Consider the following 24,707-nt stretch of genomic DNA (forward strand, 5'->3'; position numbering starts at 1 on the left):
TGGTTTGTTAAGCCCTATGGCGCGGAGTGAGTCGCCGGCCATCGTTTATTTGACGCAGGCGAGCTGAGGTTGTGCAGTAGCTGGTGGACTCATGAAATTGCGACAAAAGCTACGGCTACGACGGAAATATACAAATGTCGCCATCTCATCTCATGCTTGGTGACGACTGAGAGCAATTGCTGACTTGTACCCAACCCAGGACTGAAAGTGCATAATACAAGAGAGATAGAGATTGTATCTTTGTACACGTAGTTCAAGATAACGAGCTTAGATATCAAGCCCTTCTATTTGCAGACAAGACTTCTAGCCTCCCTCGACCTTTCAACGAAAGCTGAAACAAGGGGTCTGGCGAACATCCCCTGTCGATAACAGCCTCGTAAGCAAAAGAAAGGGATACGACGCTTGCAGAGAAGGTGGGGAGAATTGAGCTGTTACAGGCTGAGCGCGGAGCTCCTAGCCGCAAGGTACCTTTTTTTATCGCCCGCCTAAAACAAGGCCAAGGAAACGTAAAAGGGGGCTCCCTCTCGAATCAACAAATACGAGAAAAAAGGTGGTGAGGCATCGAGAAAAGCCGCCTTGCCGGATCAAGGAGCAAAGCTGCTGCCACAAAGTGTCTTGGTGATGCGGCTTGTAGTAGCAGTGGACCCGTCATTCCATCAGTTCTCGAATGACAGCTGGGAGGCGGCTGTGATGATGAAAGGGGGACGCAATCCCTCCGAATTGGCAGACGAGGGGCCTTGCAAAAGACTCGCATCTGGGTTGTCAGCCTCCGTGCCCGTCCCCTATCTTGAAGGAACAGCCGGGCCCCCTGGAGGCGCCGAAGAGGTTGCTATCACTGGAAGCTCTGCTCTGCTCCATCCAAGCGTCTGGACTCTGACGAAGATGGAACCAGCGGGCAATAGCTTCGAATTGTGGCGGCCACGATTTTAGTAGAGATCCTCTACCCCCTGAACGTCAGAGGCATCAGCTCAAGTAGCGCCAGGAGAAGGCATAGGTATCTTTTGATGAAGAGTACCTGACCCCAAGTACTCCCAAGGAGGGCAGGCCACGTCTCAAGTAGCACAGACCGCCCCAAAGTACTTGTCTTGGCGGGCATCTCGCTGTACCTTCAAGTCCCGCGTACCTGACTTGACGATCGTAGACCCGCTCCTTGCTCATCCCCGGACACTCTGTTCATCCCCCATTCCTCCCGTATCGACTCGACTCGACTCTCTTGTCGTTGTCTTTATTCCTCCTTCTCCCCCATCACGAGCATCTCCTGCATCGTGTGGTCTTGCATTTCTTTTTTCCTTGGTTGATTCAGGTCCACAGTCGACCATTTCAGGCGTCATTCAGACTCCATCGAGGACGGGATGATTGTTTGAGTGCCACCTTTAGTACAAAAGTTTCTCGGCCTTGCTTGGCTCCTAATCTTTTTTCGCCCTGTGCGCGCCCACTCCCCGTCGCGACAGATCATCCTTTCTCCATCCTTCATCATCACCTTTTTCGGATTCTTCGAGCCCTTCCTTTATTGACGGTTCCGCATCGTCGAATCCATCTTCACCATGGCTGCTGGTCATACGCGCTACGTGCGCTACATTGCGCTCGCGCTCTTTGTATGTCGCCGCCTCCTGCTCTCGCCAGCTTACGTCGCCACTCGCTAACGTGTCTTGTCCCAGACGCTCACTATGTTCTACTTCTTCTCCAACTCGAGATACGAGACCATCCCCGTCACCGGCAACGTTGGAAACTTCCCTGGTGGCCCCGGAAGCCCTGCAACTGGTAGCAACCAGCAGGCTCCTGGCACTGTTCCCAATGCCCCCAACTCTGGCAACTCTGTCAACTTCCCCCAAGGAGAGACCGCCCCCGTTCCCGGCGATGATGATACCTCCCTCACCAAGGACGAGATTCCCGCCCAGAAGCCTGCTGCTGAGGGCGCTGCTCCCGTTGAGCCCGAGGGCGCCGCTAAGCCTGCCGATGAGCTCGCCAACGCTCCCATGGCCATGAACCCCGGCGAGCCTGGTTGGGACAACCTCCTGGGCACTGCTCCTGGTCCCCGCATGAACGCCACCTTTGTCACTCTTGCTCGAAACAGCGACGTTTGGGAGATTGCCGAGTCTATCCGTCAGGTCGAGGATCGATTCAACCGACGATACAACTACGACTGGGTCTTCCTCAACGACAAGCCCTTCGATGATCAGTTCAAGAAGGTCACCAGCTCTCTCTGCTCTGGTAAGACTCACTACGGTCTGATTCCTGAGGAGCACTGGTCCTTCCCCGAGTGGATTGACCAGGAGAAGGCCAAGAAGGTTCGTGAGGATATGGCCGCCCGCAAGATCATCTACGGTGATTCCGTCAGCTACCGCCACATGTGCCGATTCGAGTCTGGTTTCTTCTTCCGACAGGAGATCATGATGAACTACGAGTACTACTGGCGCGTTGAGCCCTCTGTCAAGCTCTTCTGCGATATCCACTACGACCCCTTCCGTGTCATGCACGAGAACAACAAGAAGTACAGCTTCGTTCTCTCTCTCTACGAGTACATTGACACCATTCCTACTCTCTGGGACAGCACCAAGAAGTTCATGGCCAACCACCCCGAGCACATTTCCGAGGACAACTCGATGCGATTCCTTAGTGACGATGGCGGCAACACCTACAACAAGTGCCACTTTGTGAGTTCAAACGTCTCAAATGCCTTCATAAACTAACACTTTTTAGTGGTCCAACTTTGAGGTTGGTAGCCTGTCTTGGCTCCGAAGCAAGCCTTACCTCGACTTCTTTGAGTCTCTCGACAAGGACGGTGGTTTCTTCTACGAGCGATGGGGTGATGCTCCCGTTCACTCTATCGCTGCTGGTCTTCTCCTCAAGAAGGAGCAGATTCACTTCTTCAACGACATTGCCTACTACCACGTTCCCTTCACTCACTGCCCCACTGGTGAGCAGAAGCGTCTTGATCTCCGTTGCCACTGCAACCCCAAGGAGAACTTTGACTGGAAGGGCTACTCTTGTAAGCACTTGTGACTTGTGACGTATGGATGATCTGGCTAACACAGCAACTAGGCACCTCCCGATATTACGAGCTCAACGGTATTGAGAAGCCTCAGGGTTACGAGGAGCAGCAGTAAAGCAACCGCATGGAGAAGATTAGCGGCGGGATTGTACGTTTATCATACAGGTTGTAATGCTCGGTAGATTGTTTGCCTTATTTTTAGGCCGCACTTGATGGGTGGGTTGGGGATGTTTGCAAGTGGACAAAATTAGGCGTCTAGGTTTGAAATACTTTGGACAGCTTTGGTCATGTAGATGTGTATGAATCGAATCGATCGACTGTTTGGGATCTTTGGCATGCATGGCTGCTGAACTTGCTTAAAAATAATGTACAATATCGATACATGGCCGTAGCCAGGTTCTATCATGACGACCTTGACCCATCCATCATTGCGCCACCTCGAGTCATCTCGACGATATATCTAGACAAATCGTTTTTCCAATTGCTTAACCGACAGTGGCCTTCTTGGGCTTCTTGGTACCAAACTTGCTTCGACTTGTTGTTCGGCTGGCAACACCGCCCTAGACAATTGTTAGTATTTAATTCTCACTTGCAACCTCAGACCCCAATTTGCAGGCCCAGCATCTTTGAAACATACCAGATCCAGAGCTCCTCGAATGAGACGGTATCGCACACCGGGACAATCCTGCGCTCGGCCGCCTCTCACAAGAACAACACTGTGCTGCTGAATGTTGTGTCCCTCACCAGGAATGTAGGCGGTAATCAAAGCGCCGGTAGAGAGCTTGATACGAGCAGTCTTGCGCTCGCCAGAGTTGGGCTTCTTGGGTCGGACGACACCCACACGGAGACACACACCCTTGAGAGCCGGGCAATGCGTGTTGGACAAGGCAGGAGAAACGGCGTGACGAGCTCGCTTGCCCTTTCGAATTCCGCGGAGGACCTGGTTCAGCGTCGCGGGGCGGGCAGCTGTAGGTGCGAATGCGCGGGGCGCAGAGGTGGTGAAGGATCGGGGGGTGTTGAGGAGGCGGTTTGGTGTTGAGATGACGGCCGAGGCGAGGGGTCGGCGGGTGGCCGGGGAGAAGAACTGGCGGAGGATGGAGCCGACCATTGTGACGGATGGTATCGGGTCGGGTTGGGGCTTGTCGTGGGTTGAATTGATCCAATTCCAACCTGTTCTCTTTCCTACACCACCAAGCTCCGATGAAGCCATATCAAAATCTCAGCCTCCCGCAATTGAATCACGTGATGAGCTTCAACGGAATCTATCATCCTCCGTCCTCCGAATTAGATCACATGTTACCCCGGCATCTGGCATCTTGGGGCCCCACCTGACGTCACCGGTTAATCCCCGGATCTTGTCCTCCTCCCCGCACCGCCCGCATTCTGTCAACAGCTACCGGTCGTCGGTTCCCCAAACTGTTTTACTGCCGGTGTAATACCGAATGACCTCGACTGTTCGGGTGGTTATCCTCGGCTGCCCAAGGCCGAGAAGAACCAGCTCTTGAACCGCGAGACGCCCGCGGGTAGGCAATGTATTAGTGTGGCTGCGTTGATATATGGGGGGTCAAAGGGGGGGAGGAGCTGATTTCTACTCTTCATTTCATTTTCTCTTTCCTTTACATACCTCGATTAAAGGAAGCTGTCCCTGTTCCGGCTTGTTTTGTCCTCTCGTGGCTTGTGATTGTCTCTCCTCCACCTCGATATCTCGGCGATCAGACACCTCCCACTTCCTCCTCCGACTTTCCCTTTTTTAAATTCCGACCCTCCTGTTGGAATTTTTGTAACCTTCCCCCTTCTCTCTCGAGTTTCTTCGTTTGATACCCCCAATCTTCTTCCGCCATGTCGTCGTTTACTCGGGTCTTGCGCCCTGCCCTGAGAGGAGGACGAGGTCTTACACAGCGCGTCGCCACCGCTCCCCGTTGCATGACGAGGATAAGCCCGTAAGCAAAACACACAAACCCAATTGTCTAGACCAATTGCTTACCTGTACCCTTCAGCAACGTTGCCCGACCTCTGTCCACCACAGCCACCCGTCGCAATGACCACATCGACATCTCCGAGATCCCCCCAACGCCCATCTCGCACCTCTCAGAGGTCGAGGCCGCCATGGCCGACACCGTCTCCAAGTTCGCCACCGATATTGTCCTCCCCAAGGCTCGCGAGATGGACGAGGCTGAGGAGATGGACCCCGAGATTGTTGAGCAGCTGTTTGAGCAGGGTCTCATGGGTGTTGAGATTCCCGAGGAGTATGGTGGTGCTGGCATGAACTTCACCTCTGCCATTATCGGCATTGAGGAGCTCGCCCGTGCTGATCCCTCCGTGTCTGTCCTTGTCGATGTGCACAACACTCTGTGCAACACTGCCATTATCAACTACGGTTCTCCCGCCTTGAAGAAGAAGTGGCTTCCTCGCCTTGCGACCAACACGGTCGCCTCCTTCTGTCTCTCCGAGCCCGTCTCTGGCTCCGATGCTTTCGCGCTGGCCACCAAGGCTACTGAGACGGCTGACGGCTTCAAGATCAACGGCGGCAAGATGTGGATCACAAACTCGATGGAGTCTGGCCTCTTCATCGTCTTTGCCAACCTCGACCCCAGCAAGGGCTACAAGGGCATCACCGCTTTCCTGGTTGAGAAGGGAACCCCTGGTTTCTCCATCGCCAAGAAGGAGAAGAAGCTGGGTATTCGCGCCTCGAGCACCTGCGTCATCAACCTCGACGATGTCGTTGTGCCCAAGGAGAACCTCCTTGGTGAGCGCGGTCACGGTTACAAGTACGCCATCAGCCTGCTCAACGAGGGTCGCATTGGTATCGCCGCCCAGATGACTGGTCTGGCCCTCGGTGCCTGGGAGAACGCTGCTCGCTACGTCTGGAACGACCGCAAGCAGTTCGGCCAGCTCGTCGGTGAGTTCCAGGGCATGCAGCACCAAATCGCCCAGTCCTACACTGAGATCGCCGCCGCCCGCGCTCTTGTCTACAACGCCGCTCGCAAGAAGGAGGCCGGCGAGAACTTTGTCAGGGACGCCGCCATGGCCAAGCTCTACGCCTCTCAGGTCGCCGGCCGCGTCAGCGGTCTTGCCGTTGAGTGGATGGGCGGCATGGGCTTTGTGCGTGAGGGTCTTGCTGAGAAGTACTTCCGTGACAGCAAGATTGGTGCCATCTACGAGGGCACCAGCAACATTCAGTAAGTCATATGTTTCTGTCTATAAAGTGATAATGCTAACATTATGTCAGACTCAACACTATTGCCAAGCTGCTCCAGAAGGAGTACACTTCTTAGATGGGATAGAGGCAATGTAGAAAGAGAACGGATATAAATAGGAACAAAAAAATGCCAAAAGATTGAAACTATCATGTTGTCTCGTCCACTGAAACATTGAATAATTGTTTTTGTGTTGTAAATCGAGAATGGTTGCCTTGACTATTGCCAGCCAACCACGAGTTGAGTTGAGTTGAATGATGTTTCAGTACCTCACAACCATCGAGTACAGTACCCCAGCGGAACGAAGAAAAGGTCGTGAAAGGCCCGATCTTTGGTCTCAACCGTAGTTACGCTTGAACACATATCACATTACTGATTATCGAGACTACCCACACGCAGCATGACAACCACTATCGTGATCTATAAAAACAAGAGTATACCATACTACTACTAGCTACCCTTCGGCTTGTTTCCAAGAGCCTCGTTACTTCTCGCTTCTATTAAGCAGACACGCTGTTTCTCCCATTGCTGTCCGCTGTCTGCCACTCTGGCCCCTGACATGGCTTCAACCACGACTTGACCATCCTGTTTTTTTCTCCAACCTCTTTCCGTGACAACAAATCACCTACAACCAAACAGCAAACAATGGAAGCGCCTCGAGACGCTCTCCCCGAGCTCGCTGCACCGACATCACCTGCCCGCGGTGTCCGGTCCATCTAACCATCACGCCTGGGTATCCGATAGGCAAGACAATTCCTCACCGCGGCGCCATCATGTCAACAAAGAATTGCAAAATCGTCAATCTTGTGTGCAGTCGTTTAATCAAAGTCGGCAGTGTAAGAGAAGCCACGGAACTCCTCCTGCATAGCCTGCGACAAGACTGGAGACAAATATTAGCATGGGACTTCCAGAGAGTCAAGAAAAACTTACCAGACTGAACTGGGGTCAAAACAGGGGTAACACTCGTAAACTCGGAATCGAAGTTGCTGGTATCCGTCGGGTTCTTGATAGAAGGCATGAAAGGAGGCTGCACCCGCTTGTGGTAGATGTCGTCCCAGTTGATGTTGCGGAAGAAAGGCTGGCTCATCACCTCCTGTGCGTCAGTTGGGCCGCTTCCGAGTCGCTGATCCGGCTCACGAGTGAGCAGCTTCTGAAGGATCGAGACGGAATCCCTAGGCATGTGGATCGGGTACAGAGGCTCATCAGCAAGGATAGCGTCGTAGATTTCGTCCTCATCCTCGCCTCGGAAGGGGGATTGCTGAAGAAGCATCTGGTAGATCAAGACACCAAATGCCCACCAATCGACGGAGCGTCCGTACTTCTTGTCAAGCAGAATCTAATTCACATTAGAGAAATCTCACATTCAGTCATCGTCAAGACATACCTCGGGAGCCATGAACTCGGGAGTACCACAGAAGGTGCTCGTTGTCGAACCATACCACATATCCTCCTTGCAAAGACCATAATCACCAATCTTGACATGGCCGTCGAGCGACAACAGAATGTTGTCGAGCTTCAGATCACGGTAGATGACACCGTTCTCGTGGAAGTACTTGAGGGCCAAGCAAACCTCAGCAGCGTAGAACTGCGCTCGCTTGGTACCGAATTGTCCACGCTGAATGTGAAGCATCAGATCACCACCACTGACGTACTCCATGACAAAGTAGACACGGGTTTCGGTCTGGAAACAGGCGTGCAGGTTGGTAAGGAAGGGGTGTCGTCCCCTGTTGGCCACCAGGAACACTCGCTTCTCGGATCGGATGCTCTCGACTTCGTCGTTCTCAATGATAAACTCCTTCTTGAGCACCTTGATAGCATAAAGCTTTCGAGACCTCTTGGTCTCAGCCAACATGACCTTTCCAAAGTTACCCTTACCCAGCACAGCAAGGAAGTTGAAGTGATCAAGACCAATACGCTGACCAGTGCCGGGATCGGTAGCAAGAGGGAGCTGCATTCGCTGTCCGCCAGACACGGATCCCTGAGAGGGAGACATGGGTTCCGCCTGGGGCTTGTGCGGAGGCACCTGCGGCTGTTGTTGGTAAGAGGGCTGCTGCTGTTGCGGCTGCTGTTGCGGTACCGGGGGCAACGGTTGTTGAGGAGGTGGTTGCTGAGGATACTGCTGTGGCTGAACAGGTCGTTGAGCCTGCTGAGGAGCTTGCCCACCATAGCCAGGGTTGACATTGGCATAGTCTGCGGGGTTGTACTTGCGCTGCTGTCCAGCACCAGGTTGACTTGCTTGACCATACGCATCCTCCTGTTGGTCATAGCCACCGCTGTAACGTCCGTAGTCCGACTGTTGCCGTTGAGCACCACCGGGGGCGCCAGACATCGCTGCACTGGCAGCTGCGGTTGCCGCTGAGCTGGAGGATGTTCGATCGGGGTGTGGTCTCTGCCCTTGAGGCTGGTTATACATGAGCTTCGCTGCCTCGGTCGCCTCAGGGGACGCTGGCCCGGGCGCATAACTGGGAACACTGGAGCTCGAGTACGAAGGTGCTGCGGAGTGAGTGCTAGTCGGGCTCGTCTTTCCAGGTCGGAGGGTCTTCTCGGTGAGTGACGAAACCTTGGCCTGCCTCTGCTTTTGAGTCCTGATACCGTCCAAGATCTGGTTGGCCACGGCCATGGACATGCCGCAGAAGTCTGGAACAAGGTGAACACACTGGGCGTGGCAAGTAAGACCACATTCTAGGCAGCATTAGTCCCGTCCAAAGTGAATTACCAATCACAAACTTACCGGAACACTTTCGACAATTCTTCTTTCCAAAAGGCAGGATGTAACCGCAGTGACAGCACCAGTTTGCAGTCATATTCGAGAAAGGAGTAAACCTGTGAGGAATACGGTGGTTGATCTTCTCCTCGTCTGGGTCTGTCTCTGCATTACTCTTGCTAATGCACTTTGTGACCACGCTGGAATAACACTTGGTATGGCAAGTGTACTTGCAATCCTCGCACTGCATGCCGGCCGAGTACTTGAGGAAATCTCCGCAGAGAGCGCAGCGCATGATGTTGTAGAACTGGTGCTGCACAAACTTGTGGCCGTACATCTCGTGAACCTCCTCCTTGCGCTGACGGACGGCACCCTTTCGTCCAAGACCGAGGTCGACAGGCCGCCTGTCGCTCTTGTTGAAACTCATTTGAAGCTGAATCTGTCCTGTGGGTTCGAGATTGAACCACCCTTCGATGGGTCCTGTGTTGACCTGAGGTTGAGGACCGGGTGTTCCGTATGCGCCAGGCTGTTCGTTGCCCTGCTGAGGGCCGTCGGGCGATGTAGGGGATCCTCCAAAGGAGCCCTGAGATGGGCTCATTGGGAATTGCGAAGGAGCAGAAGCGCTACCCATCCTGTCCGCAGACACCCAACCGGAGCTGTTCATCTCGGCCTCGATCCTCTTGCGGCGTATCTCCTCAATGATGTCGGAAATTCGAACCCAAAGCATGGCAATGGGCATTGGGTGCTCGCCAGGCTTATCGTAGACGGTCAGTTCGATTTCGTTAGCCTTGTCCACCTCGATGGTGTGATATTCAGCCTCCCAGCGATCGTTTCGCGAGGCCCTCGTTCGAGCCATGACGGTGTCTTCAACCTTGACGGCAACGAAAGTCTCGGGTCCTCGCGTGAATCTTCCAGTAGGAGCGTGATCAACATCCTTGACGGCAAGGACTCGAATCGACAGGCTTCCACTGAGGGGCTTCCTGAGGTTAGGTGTGTTGATCGAGTCGTCTACTTCATGTCAGTATGCAACACTAGTCGAGACAAGAGACAAGCTCACCATCCTGGGCATCCGCAGTGTCCATGTCGATGTGCAGCTCTTCGTATCTCTTGAGCGCCTGCTTCAGCAATACTATCTTCTGCTTGCTCTCAACTTTCCTAGCAGCGGCGTCGGCCTTGCTCTTCCGATCGCCCTCCATGCCGTAGAGTTGCACCATCTTTTCAATACCCTTCAGATACTGCTCCTCAACATTGAGCTTGAACTGAATCTGCGATAGCATGAGCTGAATGCGGGGTCCCAAGTGCGGTGTGTCATATTTGATCAGATCTGTCCCGTGTTAGTTCTGCGTAGGGTAGGCAGATAAGAGCGAGGCCATCACAAACCTAGCCTATTAAAGTTTGGTCGTGCCCTCGGGATACCAGAGCCAGGTCCTGGACTGGCATAAGGATGGCGCGGAGGCATCAGATCAGAGTGGCCGCCACCGTATTGCCCCGAGCCAGAGCCGTAGGAACCCCTCTCTCCCGCCCAGTTGCCTGAACCATCCTTGGGAGGGGGCGCTGGAGCGTCGTCGCCAGCATCGTCCAAGGACATGCCTTCGACGCCTTGGCCGATACGTCGCTGCTGGATGTCCTGCAGCTTCTCCTCGAAGAACTTGAGGTTTCGGCGGCCATCGCGCATCTGAGAGTCGAGGCGGGAGCGGACTGCCTCGTTGTTGGTCTGAGCCCTCATCGCATTAGCGGCGTTGATGAGGGCCTTTTCCCTCTCAATCTTCTTGTAGATATTCTGAATTGCTTCCTCGTCGTTCATGGCGGTCGTGGGTGCGCGATGCGTTCGCGCGAGACGGGGAAAGATGAGGGAGGAATGGGACGGAGGCGAAAGCCGTCAAGACGAGCCGGTATACGCAACCTCTGCGACGCCTTGGATGCGGCGGGCGAGGGACGGTCGACAGGTTTTGCCCAGGAGGAACGGCGAGACGACGGGATCGACAGCTGACGTCTCGCGTGGTTGGGTACCGAGCACAGCAGCACAGGCGGAGAGGTACCGGGTGCGTGCGTGGCCTTTGGCCGGCGGGCTTCTGTCGCTTGGCTTGTACGAAGCAGAAGCAGAAGCTGGCGGGTTAGGAGTAGGAGAAGTCAGGAGGGGGGAGGAGGATCAAAGGGTGGTGTGGTGGGAGATGTCGTCAGTGACGAGGTCGAGGTTCTGGGGAGGGGGTTAAACGACCTCAGGCTTTGGGCGTTTGGCGGGGTCGGGTTTTTGTGTGTGTTTTGCATGCGGCAGCGATGGATAGCGGGCGGTAAGCTAGCCTTAGGTACCACTCACGGCAGGTAGAGGTAGGTATGGATCCCCTCAGCGAGACAAGCAAGCAATGGCTCTCGAATCCAGTCGTTTTTCCCTAACAATGCTTTTCCCCTGGTGATCCTGTAAGTAGAGAACAGAGAGGGAGGAGAGTCTGTAGAGGGAAAAGGCGAGGCAGACAGGCAGGGGGGGAGGCGGGAAGAGAAAGCCCAATGCTCCAGAGCCAATGCCCAAACCTTCCATAAGGTACGAGACCTGCTGCTAAGGCACTGTACTGTACCCAGCCCAGGGAGCTTAGACCGCTCTTGCGTTACCTTGGGTCGTCGATCAGGCTGGGTTGTTGGCTGGCCGGGGGGAGCTTGTAGCGGCGGCGTAGCTCTTTTGCTTGACGGGTGGACGACACGACGTACGAGTATCTGCACTGTAGCAGGGTTCGTTCGGCCACCAAGACAAGGCACTGGGCTCTGATATGATCAGGCGGCTTTTTTCCCTCTCTTTCTCAAGGAGGTGTTTCAGCCGATATATGCCGCAGCCTTCTCGTCTTGGTGATGTTTCCTCTCTTTCATTGTCCGGCTGAGACGCTGGTGCTGCGGATCAGAAGGTGAATAGCAACGTAGCAGACGGCATGTTAAATGTGTCGCCACAAGAGGGAGGCTTTGCCTCTGGTCAGATGGCACAGCCCGCCATGCTTACGCGGGCAAAGAATTTGGATTCCATATAGTGCACATTAGGACTGGATGATGTGCGCCTTGGAGGGGTTTGTCCACCAGGACAATTAACCATGCTTTGTTGTGCTGTTCAAAACTGGGCTCTGACAATGACCTGTTTGTAGGTGTCCTACTTGAAACAGAAGTTCCAAGGCATGGGATTCATGAGGCACATGGTGCATCTGCAGAATCTTGGTCATGAAACAAGCTTTCGAAACGAAGACTGTTATACATATGGGCATGTTTTGCATGATATCTTCAACACAGTTTAAACCGAACTCAACCGTTAAGCAGAATTACCGTAGACGTATGTATCGAACATGTCACCTATGATTCCATCTTAATTCTTACTTTTTTCCCCATGCGCCGCGCGGTGGATTATTACCCGCCGCATGGCGCATCAGGCATAAAAGATTATAAAATGTGACACATATACAAAAGGTGAGTTTCGAGTCCTACAAAGTCCTAGAATCAGACCAACCGGTTTTCCCCCCTCACCTCACGCAGCAGACCACAAACACACCCAACACCGCCTGTCGCAGATCTGACCTGACCGCTGCTTGCGCGCATGGTCCTTATCAGTTGGGTGCAATCAATCTCAGACCTCGACACGACCCAGCTTCATTTCTGGGCGGGCGAATCAGAACCTCAAGACCATCATCTCTTCATCCAAGCTCATATAAGATCCCTGAGTCACCCTGGTGAAGTTAGATGACAGGGACCGTTCCTCTGCGGGAAGACCTGTCAAAGAAAAGCAAAGGGTCCTTGGAAGGATTGTCCTCCTTCTGACCCTTTCAGCCCTACCAGGTGAGCATCCGCTAGCCGTGTGTCATGGGATATGCCGCTGCCCGATTGGCGGCGGGGGAGCATGCAGAGTTCAAAGCAAGCATCCATCGTGAGTCTTTTGTGTCCAGGTCTAAGTCTAAGTGAAATGCTTTCTTTTATGTGTCAAGCAAATAGTCTACAGCTTCTGCATTAAAATATTGTACACTATGTTCAGTTTTTTTACATCCAAGTTGGGTTTTTCATAGACTCATCATCTCACAAGCATCATGAAGCTTGCTGTCAAAAACGCTCCCGCCAACGCTCCCTCGAGCGCCAACAGCGAGGCGTCTCTCATGCGCAGGTCTATTCGTCGCTCGCTGCACAGGTCCTCTGCCTTTTCTTTCCACCACTCGGGGTCCTTCAGCTCCTCCAGCATCTCTTCCCATGTCTTTGGTGGTGCTGTGGGCTTTTCTATTGGTGTTGCCACCGCTGGTTTAACGGGATCTGTAGTCTGTGTTGTCTTGGTTGACATGAAGCCTTCGGCGGCCACTGCCTCTCCGGATGCCGCGGCCTCCGCAGGAGAGTCCGTTGCCTTGACAGCTCCGGTCAGGGCTTCAGCTGCTGCAAGCTGATCCCGCTTCTCGATCGCGAGCTTGACCTGCTCCAGCTCGCCTCGAACCTCCTCAAGCACAGCCTTTTCCTCGGCAACAACGCCCTTGACCAACCTCCGTCGCTTCCAGGGCTCTGCCACAAACTGTAGGACGACAAAGAGCACAAAGTTCATGCCCATTAGGCCCCATGTGCCCCAGGTACTTGCTCTCCGGATCCGGTCACTCCAAATCTGTTCCTCATGATACCGCTTCAGCATGCCTGCATTGAGACGCATACTCAAGCTCTGCTCGTCGGCTTCAGCCTCTGTAAGTGTTTCTTGGGAGGCGACGACCTCTCCTTCAAGTACGTGGTCTGCCCGGTAAAGCTCGGTAAATCGCTCCAGGTCCCCGGGAGACCAGCTATCCTTCCGCGCTAATAATGTTGTAACCTCTCGCTGTGTGGCAGCGCGGCTTGCGTTGGATGTCTTGTATGCCTGGCGGGCGTTGCGGACTCGGTCGTGCGCCTCGGCCAGCTGTGTCTCTATCACGGCGTTCTGACGCTTGATGGACTCGATGCTAGTGTAGCCGGTAATATCGTTGAGGGTCTGGGAGGCATTCATCGCCCGGTTTTGCAAAGTGTCCATTGCACTGGCAAACTTTTCCTTCAACTCGCCGAGTTGAGCATACGCCAATTTTCGGAGGGCCTCGGCTCTTGAGCGAGTTTCTTGCGGTTGAGCGGTTTCGTTCGGCTTCTCATTTTCGGTTTTCGCTTCCACTCTCAAAGTGTGAGGCTTCTCTTCCTCCTCTGCAGGTTTCTCGAAGTTCGGGTGGCCTAGCCTTAGTCGTTCTGCCCTGGGTCCCTCGATCTGGCGTTGAGGCTTGAAGGGCATCGGTCGGGGTTTGGGTTTGAGGATGGACTGGAGTTCGGCCTCGACTTCCTTATCGGTCCTCGAGCCTGAGCCTGAGCCCTTTCCTGAGCCGTTGGGTGGTGTCTGGTTGGAGAAAAGCCTTGGCTGGAGGCCAATGGCTTGTATACTGCACCGCACACATATTGCCGGGTTCTGGACGAGGGATCTTGACCTGCCCGGCCTCGTCGACAGATCGAACCCCAGTCGAGCGTGACCCCAGGCAAGCCTCGCCGCAGGACGGGCAAAGGGCTGCATGACGAGCACCGTTGCAACGGTTGTAGGTGCAGCGTTGACTCGAACGAGTCCCGTGGGAGCGAATTGACTCTCGGAGGGGGCGGGCTGTCTTCGCACAAAAGGTTGAGAAAGAACCTACATGGGCCGAGCCGAAAGAAGCTACCACCACGGGCCACCACCACCCACCATAAAGCTGCTGTTCCTGCTACTGGTCCATCTGCCGCTCCGTCCCGGGCGTTTTTCTGCCGCTAACCGGAGCGAGAACCGGCCCCCACCGCGTCACCGCCTTTGCCGCTGAGGAAGCTGGAAAAACGCGGGTGCATGTGCCTTGCAGCGGGGCTCTCATCGCTCATGGAACTGTCTAGAGGCTGAGTCAGGGTCTCGAGAGCTGTTTCTCGGGGCGTTCACAGGGGGCTTGTGCGCTGAGAGCTTGGTGGGGGACACCTAGAAAAAAAAAAAAGAGGTGTGGAGGGGCAGATTTTTGATCTAATGACGACAGTCTCAACAGGCACAATCAAGGAGCCAACCACCGCCAGGACGGTTAAAGAGTTGCTGATATGCGTTGTTTTCCTGTGTCTGTCGTGTATCTCACTAGTCATGATCCTTGGTTGTTAGATCTTCCAATCAATTGATCCAGTTTATATTGCGCTTCTCTCGGGTTGTCAGTTTCTGCGACCCTCCGTTGTCGCATTGTTCCTCCTCATGAAAACGTGCCCCTCCCCCGCCATTTTGATTCTCTGTCATATCTTCTCAGCAACAAAAGTCTATCCTTGAGATAACGTCTAAATAAGACCAACATCGCTCGCTCATTTATCTGGCACGCAAGGAATCGGTATAGACTTTGGGATAGAGCTTACGAGACACTTAATACTCCTCTTCAACACCCCCAACACCGTCATCATGGCCTCCTCAGACACCCCAGCTCTCAAGAACAACCCCAAGTTCATCTTCTTCACAGACTTTGACGGCACCGTCACCACCGCCGACTCTAATGACTACATGACCGACAACCTGGGCTTTGGTGTCGAGCGCCGCCGTCAACTCAACAAGGACGTTCTCTACGGCCGCATGCACTTCCGCGACAGCTTCGTCGAGATGCTGGATAGCGTCAAGACCCCTTTTGACGAGTGCATCAAAATCCTCCTCCACAACATCAAGCTGGACCCTGGGTTCAAGGAGTTTTACGACTGGGCCAAGGTCAACAACGTGCCCATTGTCATCCTAAGCGGTGGCATGCAGCCCATCATCCGCGCTCTTCTGGATGTGCTTCTGGGACCTGGATGGGATATTCAGATTGTGAGCAACGATGTGAGGGCGCGAGAGGGCAAGGATCTCAACGATGAGGGTGGCTGGAGAATTGAGTTCCATGATGATAGGTAACACCCCTCCCTTTTGTCTTGGTTTGAGATACTGACTCGTATAGTATTCACGGCCATGACAAGTCCCTCGAGATCCGAAAATACTCTTCCCTTCCCAACCGACCTACCATGTTTTACGCCGGCGATGGTGTTTCAGACCTTTCCGCTGCCAAGGAGACCGATCTGCTCTTCGCCAAGGCTGACATGGGTACGTACTGCTCATGACTCTGACAGCCACCCTTTGAGTTTGAGACTACACCACTAACATGTTCATAGACCTCGTTACCTGGTGCGAGAACGAGAACGTCCCCTTTGTCACCTTCCGCGACTGGTCCAGCATCACCCAGACCGTCAAGGAGATTGTCGCTGGCGATCTGTCCGTCAAGGACGCTGCCCGTGGCCGCATCTAATTCGTCTACCTACCTATTTTGGAAATAAGAACAGGAAAGGAAAGTGTCTATGCTTGATCAAAAGACTCATAGAATTGAACAGTAGATGCGAGCCATCTACCACGAAACGTTATAGATTTCTCATAGACTTTTTGCATATAAATAACTACCGATGTATCTAGATATAAACGCCCGCTTTTGGTAACAACTTGGTACTTTTCAACATTGCACGTTTGATCAGATATAGCCATTCTTCCGTCTTGACTTTCCTCATCCCGTATTATTCCATCTTTACACAATCTTTTTCGCTATTAGCAGCTCACTCATCCCTCTTTTCCTCGTCTGGTAGGAAATACCAGCAAAGGAGCATGACTAGAAAGAGGAAAATCACAATAGGATGAAGCACAAATGTACCCGCGGCCTGCGCCAAAAGACCAGTGATGAAAGGCGCAACAGCACCTCCTGCGCTGCCACATGCACTAATAGTGCCGATACCGCTCAGGACCTCGCGCCGGTTCATTCTTCGCATAAAGACGGCAGCTCCGCAAGGGTAGATGGGTCCCAGCAGCAGACCGACAATGGACACGGCGACGGCGTTCCCCACGATGTTGGGTACGAACCAGACGAGGATCTGGAAAGCCAGGGCACCGATTGTCAGACCGTAGACAAAGGGTTTCTCCCCGATGCGGTGAGCAGGACCCGAAAGGAAGAATCGACCGAGAGTGATGCCCGCCCAGAATCCAGCCGTCACATATCCCACCGATGAAGGGTCTCCGTCGCGGGCGTTGATGAGGAACGAGATGACCCAACCCGAGATGGACACTTCGGCGCCCTGGTAGGCAAAAATGAAGATGGAGCCGAGAAGTACGACCCGCAGCTTCATAGCCATGAACATGCTATTCATCATAGACTCCCCAGCCTGGGCCGTCTCCCTCGCCCTCACCGCCGGACTCATCTCCTTCTCGTAGTTCCAGAAAGACCACATGGCCAGCGAAAAGGTACACACGCCAATAGCGCAGGTAAGTATGTAGTAGCGCGTCCAGAGAGCATTGGCGGCCGTGACGAGTGCGGTGGCGATGAGGGGACCGACGGTGCCTCCTATGCCATAGGTCCCATGCAGAAGACCCAACATGAATGTACCGTTGCGTAGGCCACCACAGAAGAGGTTTCCTATGCCCACATTCACCGAGATGCTGAACCCGACGAAGAAGAACGAGCAAACAATAATGGGGAAGGGCGCTCCACAGATGAGTGGGATGTAGGATAGAGTGACCATGGCTTGACCAAGGCCTAGGAGTTTGGCACGGCCGAGTTTCGCTCGTAGGGCGTCTAGGAACACGGCTGCCATGATGAAGCCGATGGCCTGGCCGACGAAGATTAGGGAGACGATACCATATCCGATGTTATAGTACCTTGACGATTGTCAGCCAGAGCTACGAATAGGGGCATACAGCCAGCTTACTTTTCCATGTACGGGATCAAAGCACCAGCAGCACTGTCACTGAGGGCATTGCCCAAGTTGGCGAGACAAACGGCAAAGAGTCTGAAGCGATTCATAAAGGGTTGCCAGGCACTAGGCATCACCTCGACAGCCTCAGGGCTGGAGGGCCTGCTCATCTCGAGATCATTTTCAGCTCGGGGAGTGGTGGTTCCTGACTGGTGACCATCGCGGACGGAGATTCGATGAAGGTCAAAAGACTCGCTGTGAGGAGCTCCTGGATACGTCCTAGGGACTGTCCTGGCTGGGGTCGTCAAGGGACGGTAGAGCTCCTCGGTCGGGGACTCGGCCGAGATGGACTGGACCGCAACTAGGCCGGTGAGCATCGAGGCATCCATTGCAAGGGGCAATCAAGCCGATTGAAGGAGTTGGCGACAGGACTATTGGCTTAAGTGGTTCAACGAAAACAAGATGGACGACAAAGGTCAGTATGGGCAGCAACTCGGCCAGTATCCGTAGATATACCCATTTCCCATGAAGCTCCCCTGAGTATCTCGTGAGTCCAGGCCACGACAAGATCTGTAATCAAGCCCATATCAGGGTCACCTGGACAAGCCAGACTTTTCGCTCCCCGCACATGGAATGACTACATCTGGCAGATCCATAACGAAGCCCCTGGCGTGCGCCTGCGAAGTGAGAGCTCGACAAGCAAATGCTTCCAGAACGGAGACAGGAATCCACATCGAGGGCTCACATGAACCGGACCCATGCGAGGTTAGAATATGGGTCCTATCACACCAGCCGGACCTGTAGCGTCCGCTGCCGAATAATTTAAACGGGGTGTACCATGTTGAGCCGCCTCCGGGCCGTGTCCTCACCGTGCTCGGTGAAGATGATGGAGACGCCACGGATAACTCAATTGGCCATGAGGGAAGCAAGAGTTGCCTGCTGACAAAAATTACCACCCCCCCTTCTGATCTGTGATTCAACCCTGGGTTGTGAATCTGATACGTAACACAGCTGCGGCTCGGGGCACGACCGAGATCACACCTCGGTGGAGAGTGAACATAACATGGCTTGTGGTGCCTCCGAGATAAGAGCGGATAGTAACCGAGTCTCGTCCACTCATCTTTGAGTATACAAAAAGAAACGATAGGATACCCAACATGGTTGACGATGTCGTCTCTTCGTGACCAGTCCGGTGTATCCAGATGGGGGAATTCCGCGATAGGCCCAAGCTTAGATACAAGGATATTCTAGCGTGATTCGAGGGTATCAAGGTGTATCCGTCTATCGGTGTCTGCCCCTCCACCCCTCCAGTCTATCAAGAAAAAATTACATTTTCTACCAGGGACGATAATATCAATCACCAATCGTATAACACCATGGGTCGTCCTAAGCGCAATGTCCTCGCGGCTGCCGAGGAGTCAATGACACCTCCAGACGTCCTCGGACCTGGTCAGTCCATAGTTAGAGTTGTTAAGCCTGAAGGCAACAACCTTTACACCTGCGAGCTCCCAGACACAAAGCCCCTCATTCTGGAGCTGGCACAGCGCTTCCGCAACACCATCTGGATCAAGCGCGGCGGTTTCGTCCTAGCGGAGCGATATCAGGAAAGCAGGGAGGATACTCGGGCTATGGGCGAGATTGTCAATGTTGTTCGCGACGAGAAGCTCTGGCGCAAGCAGGCTTATTGGTGAGGATTGTTAAACCGCAGCGTCGACGAGGACGAGACTGATCAAGCTTGCACAGGCCAAAGGAATTCGCCAAGAATGCATACGATTTGAACGACTCCGAAGACGAATCCAACGTTGGCAAGATGCCCCCTAGCGACTCCGAAGAAGAGTGACCTGTGCCACATATCTATCTCTATTTATTCTTTGCCTCGACATCCTTGACTTCTGGCGCCGAGTCGTTCGTCCCGAAATACACCAACACGACGGTCGCAAACAGCACGCTCACAACATCAATAGAGCTGACGACGGTGCTGGGAAAGACGTTCCAAGCCCACTCCTGCGCGAGCCAGAGAGGCACCACAATGAGGGGACTGCGCGTGGCTCGCCAGAGGAGGTACGGCGACGCCCATGCAAGATAGGCATAGAATTGGTAGTGGAGGGACCTCGCAAACAGCAAGCCGATGACATTGGCCGAGAGCATCGTCGTCATGACGTACTGCGGGGTGACAGAGTTGGAAATGCGAAGCTCCTCGTGCTGAGTAAAGGGGGACTTGGCCCGGAGGAAGGACGGGATCAGAGCCGACAGAGGTCGGCCAGCAGGCTTGATCCATCTGTTTGCGATAAAGACCAAGAGCACCGTAGCGTGGAGGAAGAGGAGGAGCAGAGCAAGAGACTTGCTGAGGAACAGCTCCTCGCCCAACATGCGCCAGTTGACCGTCCACTCAAACTTGAACTGCCGTGACAGCTCAAACGCCCTCGCCGCGTACCCGCGCGGGTTCTTGGCGATGAAGGGCACCGCGATGGCGAACTGGACCTGGGCCATGAGCCACGCGAGGCGCAGGCTGGCCCTGAAGCCCCGGCCCAGGAAGAGGATGACGCCCAACGCCGGGAGAACTAGGAGGAGAGACATCTTGATGCCTAGGCCCCAGGTGTAGGCGAGGCTGCCAAAGGTCCAGTAGCGGCGCTGTAGGAAGTAGATTGCTAGCCAGAGGAAGAAGACGGCGAAGCAGTCGTTGAAACATCGTAGGACAAAGATGCTGTGTAGTCGCTTGGAGAGGATCAGGAGTGGGAAAATGTACGGGGGTGCCTGAATCCAGTTAGCTGAGCTCGTTCTCAACTCTCGATCAATTGCCCACCTTGGCTTTCCAGTAGCAGAGCATGACCAGCGCCAGCGTTGCCATGTACAAGACTCCAAAGATCTGCTGCGCCAGGAAAATATTCTTGCCCTCGTCCGTGATGTAGTATAGCGCCGTATAAGTGTAGACGTGGGCAGCCGGGTAGACGAGGGGACCGGTGCCACCCTCCATCTTGGTATAATCTCGTTCGCCCGACACGAATTGCGATACCTGCTCCATATACGCCACCCAATCGATCTCGGTATCTATTCAAGTCCATGTCAGCTTCGGGGTCTTTGACGTTCGAGGTAGCGCAGCTCACAAGGGATCTTCCAGATGATCAGGCCGCATAGGACCGCGTCGGCGAGCCATAGCGCGACGGGTATAAACTTGGAGAGGACATGTCGACCGTTTGCGACATCTAGCACGAAGCGCGTGGCTTGAGTGAGGATGCCAGGCGCGGGCTCTGGCATGGTGTCGGTTGTGGGCATCGCTGGCCTCTAGAGGTTGAGCTTCAACATCACGGCCAGGGGTTGAGATGGAGCTTGGAGCTCGCCCCGCAATATGCATAACCCCAGGCTCCTTCTGCTCGTGTCACCATTGAGATCAACGACAATAGCAAGTTCAATATCAAGTTTGAGGACAAATACGGTATTTCCAATATCCAATTACTATTACTCATTCAGGCCTTTTAAAACTACAGCTTAGACTTGGCCGCCTTGCCGACCTTGTCAACCAACTGCACCACATTCTCAGCACAACCATACGAGCCCTGATAACCCCATCCAGAGTGTCCGTAGTTGTGCACGATCCAAGTCTCATCATCCAGCTTCTCCTCCTCGATCCTGACTCCGTCCTTTCGCCACGGCCGCATGCCGACGGCGTGTCGGATCACGCTCAGACCCTTGACGCCCTTGCCGTTGGCAATCTCGGGCCGCACCTCGACGATGCGCTGCATGATGCGAGCCGCGATGTTGGGGTCTGGCTGGGACTCCCAGTTGCCAACGTCGTAGGTACCGCCCAGGATGGTGCCGCCGCCAGCTGCTCGCTGCATCAGGTACATGACATCGGCACCGCCATCTTCGACACCTGAAGTGAGGAGCATGGGGCTGCTCTCGTTGCGCACAACCACAATCTGTCCACGCGCAGGCGCCATTGTCTTGTCCTCGACACCGCCCAGCTTGTAGGAGCCAAGACCGGTGGCGTTGACGATGATGTTGGGCGTCTTGCCCGTGTGGCTCAGCTTCTTGGCCTCGCTGATATCGCTGAGGATGGCACGCTTGACGATGACGCCGTTCTTGATGCACTGGCCAAGAAGCCAGGGGAGGTAGATGGCCGTGTTGATGCACACCGACGTGAACTCGCAACCGGAGTCGTAGCCGGGGATGACCTCGCTAGGGTGCTGCTCACGAAAGTCCTCAAACATGTTCTTGAACCAGGGGTCTTTTGAGAAGAGAGCGTCTGGGAAACCAGACCGCTGTGCCTTTTCAGTGTCCACGTTGCGCCTCTGAATGCGCGACTCTTCACAAGTACAATGTTAGTCAGTCTTCCACTTCAGTAAAGAAGGGGACATACTCTGGAAATGAACACCGGCCTCAGGGACCTCCTCGACCAGACGCTTAAACTCATACCAAGTGCGACGCTCCCACTCACTGCTCTCTGCTGTCGCCATACTTGAAACTTGTAAGTGAAATGCATGCTACTCAAGTCTGTATGAACTTACGGGGAGTGGTTGGCACCAGCGAAAGGCGAGGCGTATTCAACGTCATAGTCGCCGGGCATGTGCTTGGCCACAACGGTGATCTTGTTGCCCTTGTTTTTGGAGAGCAGCAAGGCCGACGTCAAGCCAATGACACCGGCACTTCCTCATGTTAGCATCCAGCCTCATGATGAGCAGGTTATCTCAAACTCACCCAACGACGACGATTGTGTTGGACATGTTGACAGGTTCTTTTCGCTAAATTCAAGTCGCTAACGAGGCAATTCGAAAAGGGCTGAGAGTTGAAACTGAAGGGAATATGAGAGACCAAGAATTACCCACAAGGTTCCGTTCAAAGATACCTTATAGACCGACTGGGCTCGGCTCTCAGTTGAAGCCCCGATCGTCGAGCCGGTCCAATTCACCCCGCTGATTGGCCCACCCCCCGATAAGCCGGTTCGAGGACCGGCACCCGAGGGCGACCGATCTCGGTACCGGCGTGGCCCAGCCACGCCGACTGAAAGAAGCAAGCAAGTTGTCGAACGAGTGAATCCTCATGCAACATGATAAGCCTTGTTTGACATGTCTTGTCGTTGAAGGAGGGTTGTCTATCCAATGATACACCTTGTATTTGGTTGCTGTCATAATTGTCGGAGGCTCAAGGCGTGGTTGACACTCGCCGAATTGACGCTACGGCTTTCCACCTCCGATGACACCATCTCTGAAAGTAGAAGGCCGGATGAGAGCACGACATGCATCGTTTATTCGCCGTTGCAATGCGGGTGAAGCCGAATACATGGCAACACTCAAGTACCGAGATAGATAGGCATCTCGATTATTCAACATGCCATCATATGATTATGCAAAACCAGTACATCTTTTTATCCAGCTTATCAATGTCTAATATACACTGCCTTTTCCCACGGATCTTGACAACTGGTAACCAATACACAAAGAGCCTCATGCTATGCTTAAGCATGCTTCCTCACCAATTGCTCGAGCACCGGAGGATTAGCACCAACCAGCTCGTCAACATTCTTTCCATCCTTGAAGACGAAAAAGGTGGGCATGGCGCGGACACCGAGCGCAGCCGCCAGATCAGGCAGCTCATCAACGTCAAACTTGACAAACTCGACGCTCTGAAGGTCGGGTTGATCAGACAGTCTGCTGAAGCGTTAGGAATGATGAGTAATTCTTTGAGGCTGGATCCATACTTGGAGAGGATGGGAGAGATGGCCTTGCAAGGACCGCACCAGGTAGCGAAGCAGTCGACGAGGACAGCCTTGTCTGTCGTCGAGACGAGTTCCTTGAACTCGGCAGTACTAAACATCTCAACATTAGATGGAAAAAAAAATACAGATTTCTTACTCCCGTGCTCACTCACGTCTTGATATCCCGAACTGCGAGTCTGGCAGCCGAGCTGTGGAAAGGTCTAGAAGCGAAGGCGACGGCCCTGGGCTTAGCAGCCTGGGAGATGATGGGTCGCAAAAGACGGGATGGAGAGGCCATTTTGAATACTTGCGTTGCAGGGAATCGCAGGTGTGATGCAAGGTAGATTCAGATGTTGATGGACAGAAAACATCTGAATTTCCAATCACCGAGCTCTGGCTCTTGCCGCCCGGAAGTGGAGCCGGCGATCAAATGCAATTGGCGAATCAGGTCAAGTAGGAGATAGTTCACGCATATCTCCTTGCTTGCGCGAGGGCTGCCAGAGCGTATTAACCTCTACTATTAAAGCACTATCTAAGCCTTTGTAGAATTTATACAATAAGTTGTTAATCTTTTATCTATATTTTAGTGAGTCTAAGAAGAATCTAATCATAATTGGTCTAGATCCCAGCTCGGTATGCGATGGCAGTCCCAGCGCAAGCAAGGAGATTCCACCAGACGGACGGATACACTGCCAAGGAGCATGTATATCCTTTATTCATATCAAATCAATGTTCAGGTTGCGACGGCTTCTAATAGAATTGACATGCTCTTTCTGATCAATCTTCATCTAGGACTAGTCAGGCTGCATCTCACTGCCTATAGCCATGTCATGAACTCCAACTGCGAATACACATCCACGGACACCTCCAACATCAAAAAAGATATTGTTCAAGCTGGTTAATTAACCTATCAGATACAAGCATTTACACCTTCACTCCTCTGGGCAAAAAAGTACACGTCGATATCCGACTTTCCTACTCCTACTCTTCTCAGTGTTCCGCCCCTTCAAGCACAATGATATCTATGGTTCATGGAATCAACCGCTTTCACGCCAAGCTCAGTACCGGGCTCCAAGTTTATTCCTCTGGCCTCCCAAGTGCAAAAGCAAAGAAGTCCCAAAAATGTTCAAATCAATCAATCAATCCCTTTTCCCTAACCGCCAAAAAAACCCCGGCTAACCGAAAACAAAACAATCTCCCCATTCTATTACGAGGAGAATGACACCGAGCTCCCAAAGAGCGACAGCACCTCAAAGTAGGCGCGAATGGGCTCGGTTGAAAAAAAAGCTAGGCTCCCCTGCCAATATGCGGTGAATCAAGCACGTCGAGTCTCAAAATAGTCCATAACGGGCGGTCGACGCGGGGTATCAAAAGATGCGGTATATGTAGTCGAGAAAAGAAAATCCGGGTAGCAAACTTGAAGAGCGCCGT

General features: G+C 53.5%; 11 protein-coding genes across 11 annotated transcripts; 4 read left to right on the forward strand and 7 right to left on the reverse strand.

Moving 5' to 3' along the window:
* Positions 1 to 1,544: 1,544 nt before the first annotated feature.
* Positions 1,545 to 3,399, forward strand: NECHADRAFT_99132 (uncharacterized protein; the record flags this gene model as incomplete). Its single annotated transcript, XM_003045838.1, has 4 exons — positions 1,545 to 1,595; positions 1,659 to 2,654; positions 2,701 to 2,989; positions 3,043 to 3,399. The coding sequence occupies 4 exons, from the start codon at positions 1,545 to 1,547 to the stop codon at positions 3,105 to 3,107; spliced, it is 1,401 nt and encodes a 466-aa protein (XP_003045884.1). The 3' UTR covers positions 3,108 to 3,399.
* A 78-nt stretch (positions 3,400 to 3,477) lies between these two features.
* Positions 3,478 to 4,100, reverse strand: NECHADRAFT_90799 (putative mitochondrial 37S ribosomal protein MRPS12; the record flags this gene model as incomplete). Its single annotated transcript, XM_003046398.1, has 3 exons — positions 3,478 to 3,552; positions 3,630 to 3,848; positions 4,098 to 4,100. The coding sequence occupies 3 exons, from the start codon at positions 4,098 to 4,100 to the stop codon at positions 3,478 to 3,480; spliced, it is 297 nt and encodes a 98-aa protein (XP_003046444.1).
* Positions 4,101 to 4,616: 516 nt separating this feature from the next.
* On the forward strand, positions 4,617 to 6,332 carry NECHADRAFT_103350 (uncharacterized protein). The gene is made up of 3 exons (XM_003045839.1): positions 4,617 to 4,932; positions 4,990 to 6,171; positions 6,222 to 6,332. Exons 1-3 carry the CDS (start codon positions 4,832 to 4,834, stop codon positions 6,265 to 6,267), a joined length of 1,329 nt encoding a protein of 442 aa, XP_003045885.1. The 5' UTR covers positions 4,617 to 4,831; the 3' UTR covers positions 6,268 to 6,332.
* A 259-nt stretch (positions 6,333 to 6,591) lies between these two features.
* Positions 6,592 to 10,697, reverse strand: NECHADRAFT_103351 (uncharacterized protein; the record flags this gene model as incomplete). The annotated part of the gene is made up of 6 exons (XM_003046399.1): positions 6,592 to 7,069; positions 7,120 to 7,525; positions 7,574 to 8,871; positions 8,921 to 9,901; positions 9,936 to 10,217; positions 10,274 to 10,697. 6 exons carry the CDS (start codon positions 10,695 to 10,697, stop codon positions 7,008 to 7,010), a joined length of 3,453 nt encoding a protein of 1,150 aa, XP_003046445.1. The 3' UTR covers positions 6,592 to 7,007.
* A 2,232-nt stretch (positions 10,698 to 12,929) lies between these two features.
* NECHADRAFT_90802 (uncharacterized protein) lies at positions 12,930 to 14,411 on the reverse strand (the record flags this gene model as incomplete). The annotated part of the gene is made up of 2 exons (XM_003046400.1): positions 12,930 to 14,114; positions 14,184 to 14,411. The coding sequence occupies 2 exons, from the start codon at positions 14,409 to 14,411 to the stop codon at positions 12,930 to 12,932; spliced, it is 1,413 nt and encodes a 470-aa protein (XP_003046446.1).
* An 879-nt stretch (positions 14,412 to 15,290) lies between these two features.
* On the forward strand, positions 15,291 to 16,158 carry NECHADRAFT_90803 (uncharacterized protein; the record flags this gene model as incomplete). Its single annotated transcript, XM_003045840.1, has 3 exons — positions 15,291 to 15,766; positions 15,814 to 15,956; positions 16,025 to 16,158. 3 exons carry the CDS (start codon positions 15,291 to 15,293, stop codon positions 16,156 to 16,158), a joined length of 753 nt encoding a protein of 250 aa, XP_003045886.1.
* A 298-nt stretch (positions 16,159 to 16,456) lies between these two features.
* On the reverse strand, positions 16,457 to 17,754 carry NECHADRAFT_32832 (uncharacterized protein; the record flags this gene model as incomplete). Its single annotated transcript, XM_003046401.1, has 2 exons — positions 16,457 to 17,549; positions 17,600 to 17,754. The coding sequence occupies 2 exons, from the start codon at positions 17,752 to 17,754 to the stop codon at positions 16,457 to 16,459; spliced, it is 1,248 nt and encodes a 415-aa protein (XP_003046447.1).
* Positions 17,755 to 18,960: 1,206 nt separating this feature from the next.
* On the forward strand, positions 18,961 to 19,275 carry NECHADRAFT_32323 (uncharacterized protein; the record flags this gene model as incomplete). The annotated part of the gene is made up of 1 exon (XM_003045841.1): positions 18,961 to 19,275. One exon carries the CDS (start codon positions 18,961 to 18,963, stop codon positions 19,273 to 19,275), a length of 315 nt encoding a protein of 104 aa, XP_003045887.1.
* Positions 19,276 to 19,339: 64 nt separating this feature from the next.
* On the reverse strand, positions 19,340 to 20,856 carry NECHADRAFT_57958 (uncharacterized protein). Its single transcript, XM_003046402.1, has 3 exons — positions 20,689 to 20,856; positions 20,388 to 20,632; positions 19,340 to 20,338 (listed from the first exon to the last, which is right to left on the reverse strand). The coding sequence occupies exons 1-3, from the start codon at positions 20,837 to 20,839 to the stop codon at positions 19,445 to 19,447; spliced, it is 1,290 nt and encodes a 429-aa protein (XP_003046448.1). The 5' UTR covers positions 20,840 to 20,856; the 3' UTR covers positions 19,340 to 19,444.
* Positions 20,857 to 21,004: 148 nt separating this feature from the next.
* NECHADRAFT_102418 (uncharacterized protein) lies at positions 21,005 to 22,339 on the reverse strand. The gene is made up of 4 exons (XM_003046403.1): positions 22,280 to 22,339; positions 22,090 to 22,227; positions 21,942 to 22,039; positions 21,005 to 21,887 (listed from the first exon to the last, which is right to left on the reverse strand). The coding sequence occupies exons 1-4, from the start codon at positions 22,303 to 22,305 to the stop codon at positions 21,064 to 21,066; spliced, it is 1,086 nt and encodes a 361-aa protein (XP_003046449.1). The 5' UTR covers positions 22,306 to 22,339; the 3' UTR covers positions 21,005 to 21,063.
* A 586-nt stretch (positions 22,340 to 22,925) lies between these two features.
* NECHADRAFT_99138 (uncharacterized protein) lies at positions 22,926 to 23,632 on the reverse strand. The gene is made up of 3 exons (XM_003046404.1): positions 23,450 to 23,632; positions 23,280 to 23,387; positions 22,926 to 23,229 (listed from the first exon to the last, which is right to left on the reverse strand). The coding sequence occupies exons 1-3, from the start codon at positions 23,572 to 23,574 to the stop codon at positions 23,037 to 23,039; spliced, it is 426 nt and encodes a 141-aa protein (XP_003046450.1). The 5' UTR covers positions 23,575 to 23,632; the 3' UTR covers positions 22,926 to 23,036.
* Between the last annotated feature and the right edge of the window lie 1,075 nt (positions 23,633 to 24,707).

Source organism: Fusarium vanettenii (assembly GCF_000151355.1).
Source record: "Fusarium vanettenii 77-13-4 chromosome 2 genomic scaffold NECHAsca_18_chr2_1_0, whole genome shotgun sequence".
Taxonomy (NCBI): Eukaryota; Fungi; Ascomycota; class Sordariomycetes; order Hypocreales; family Nectriaceae; genus Fusarium; species Fusarium vanettenii.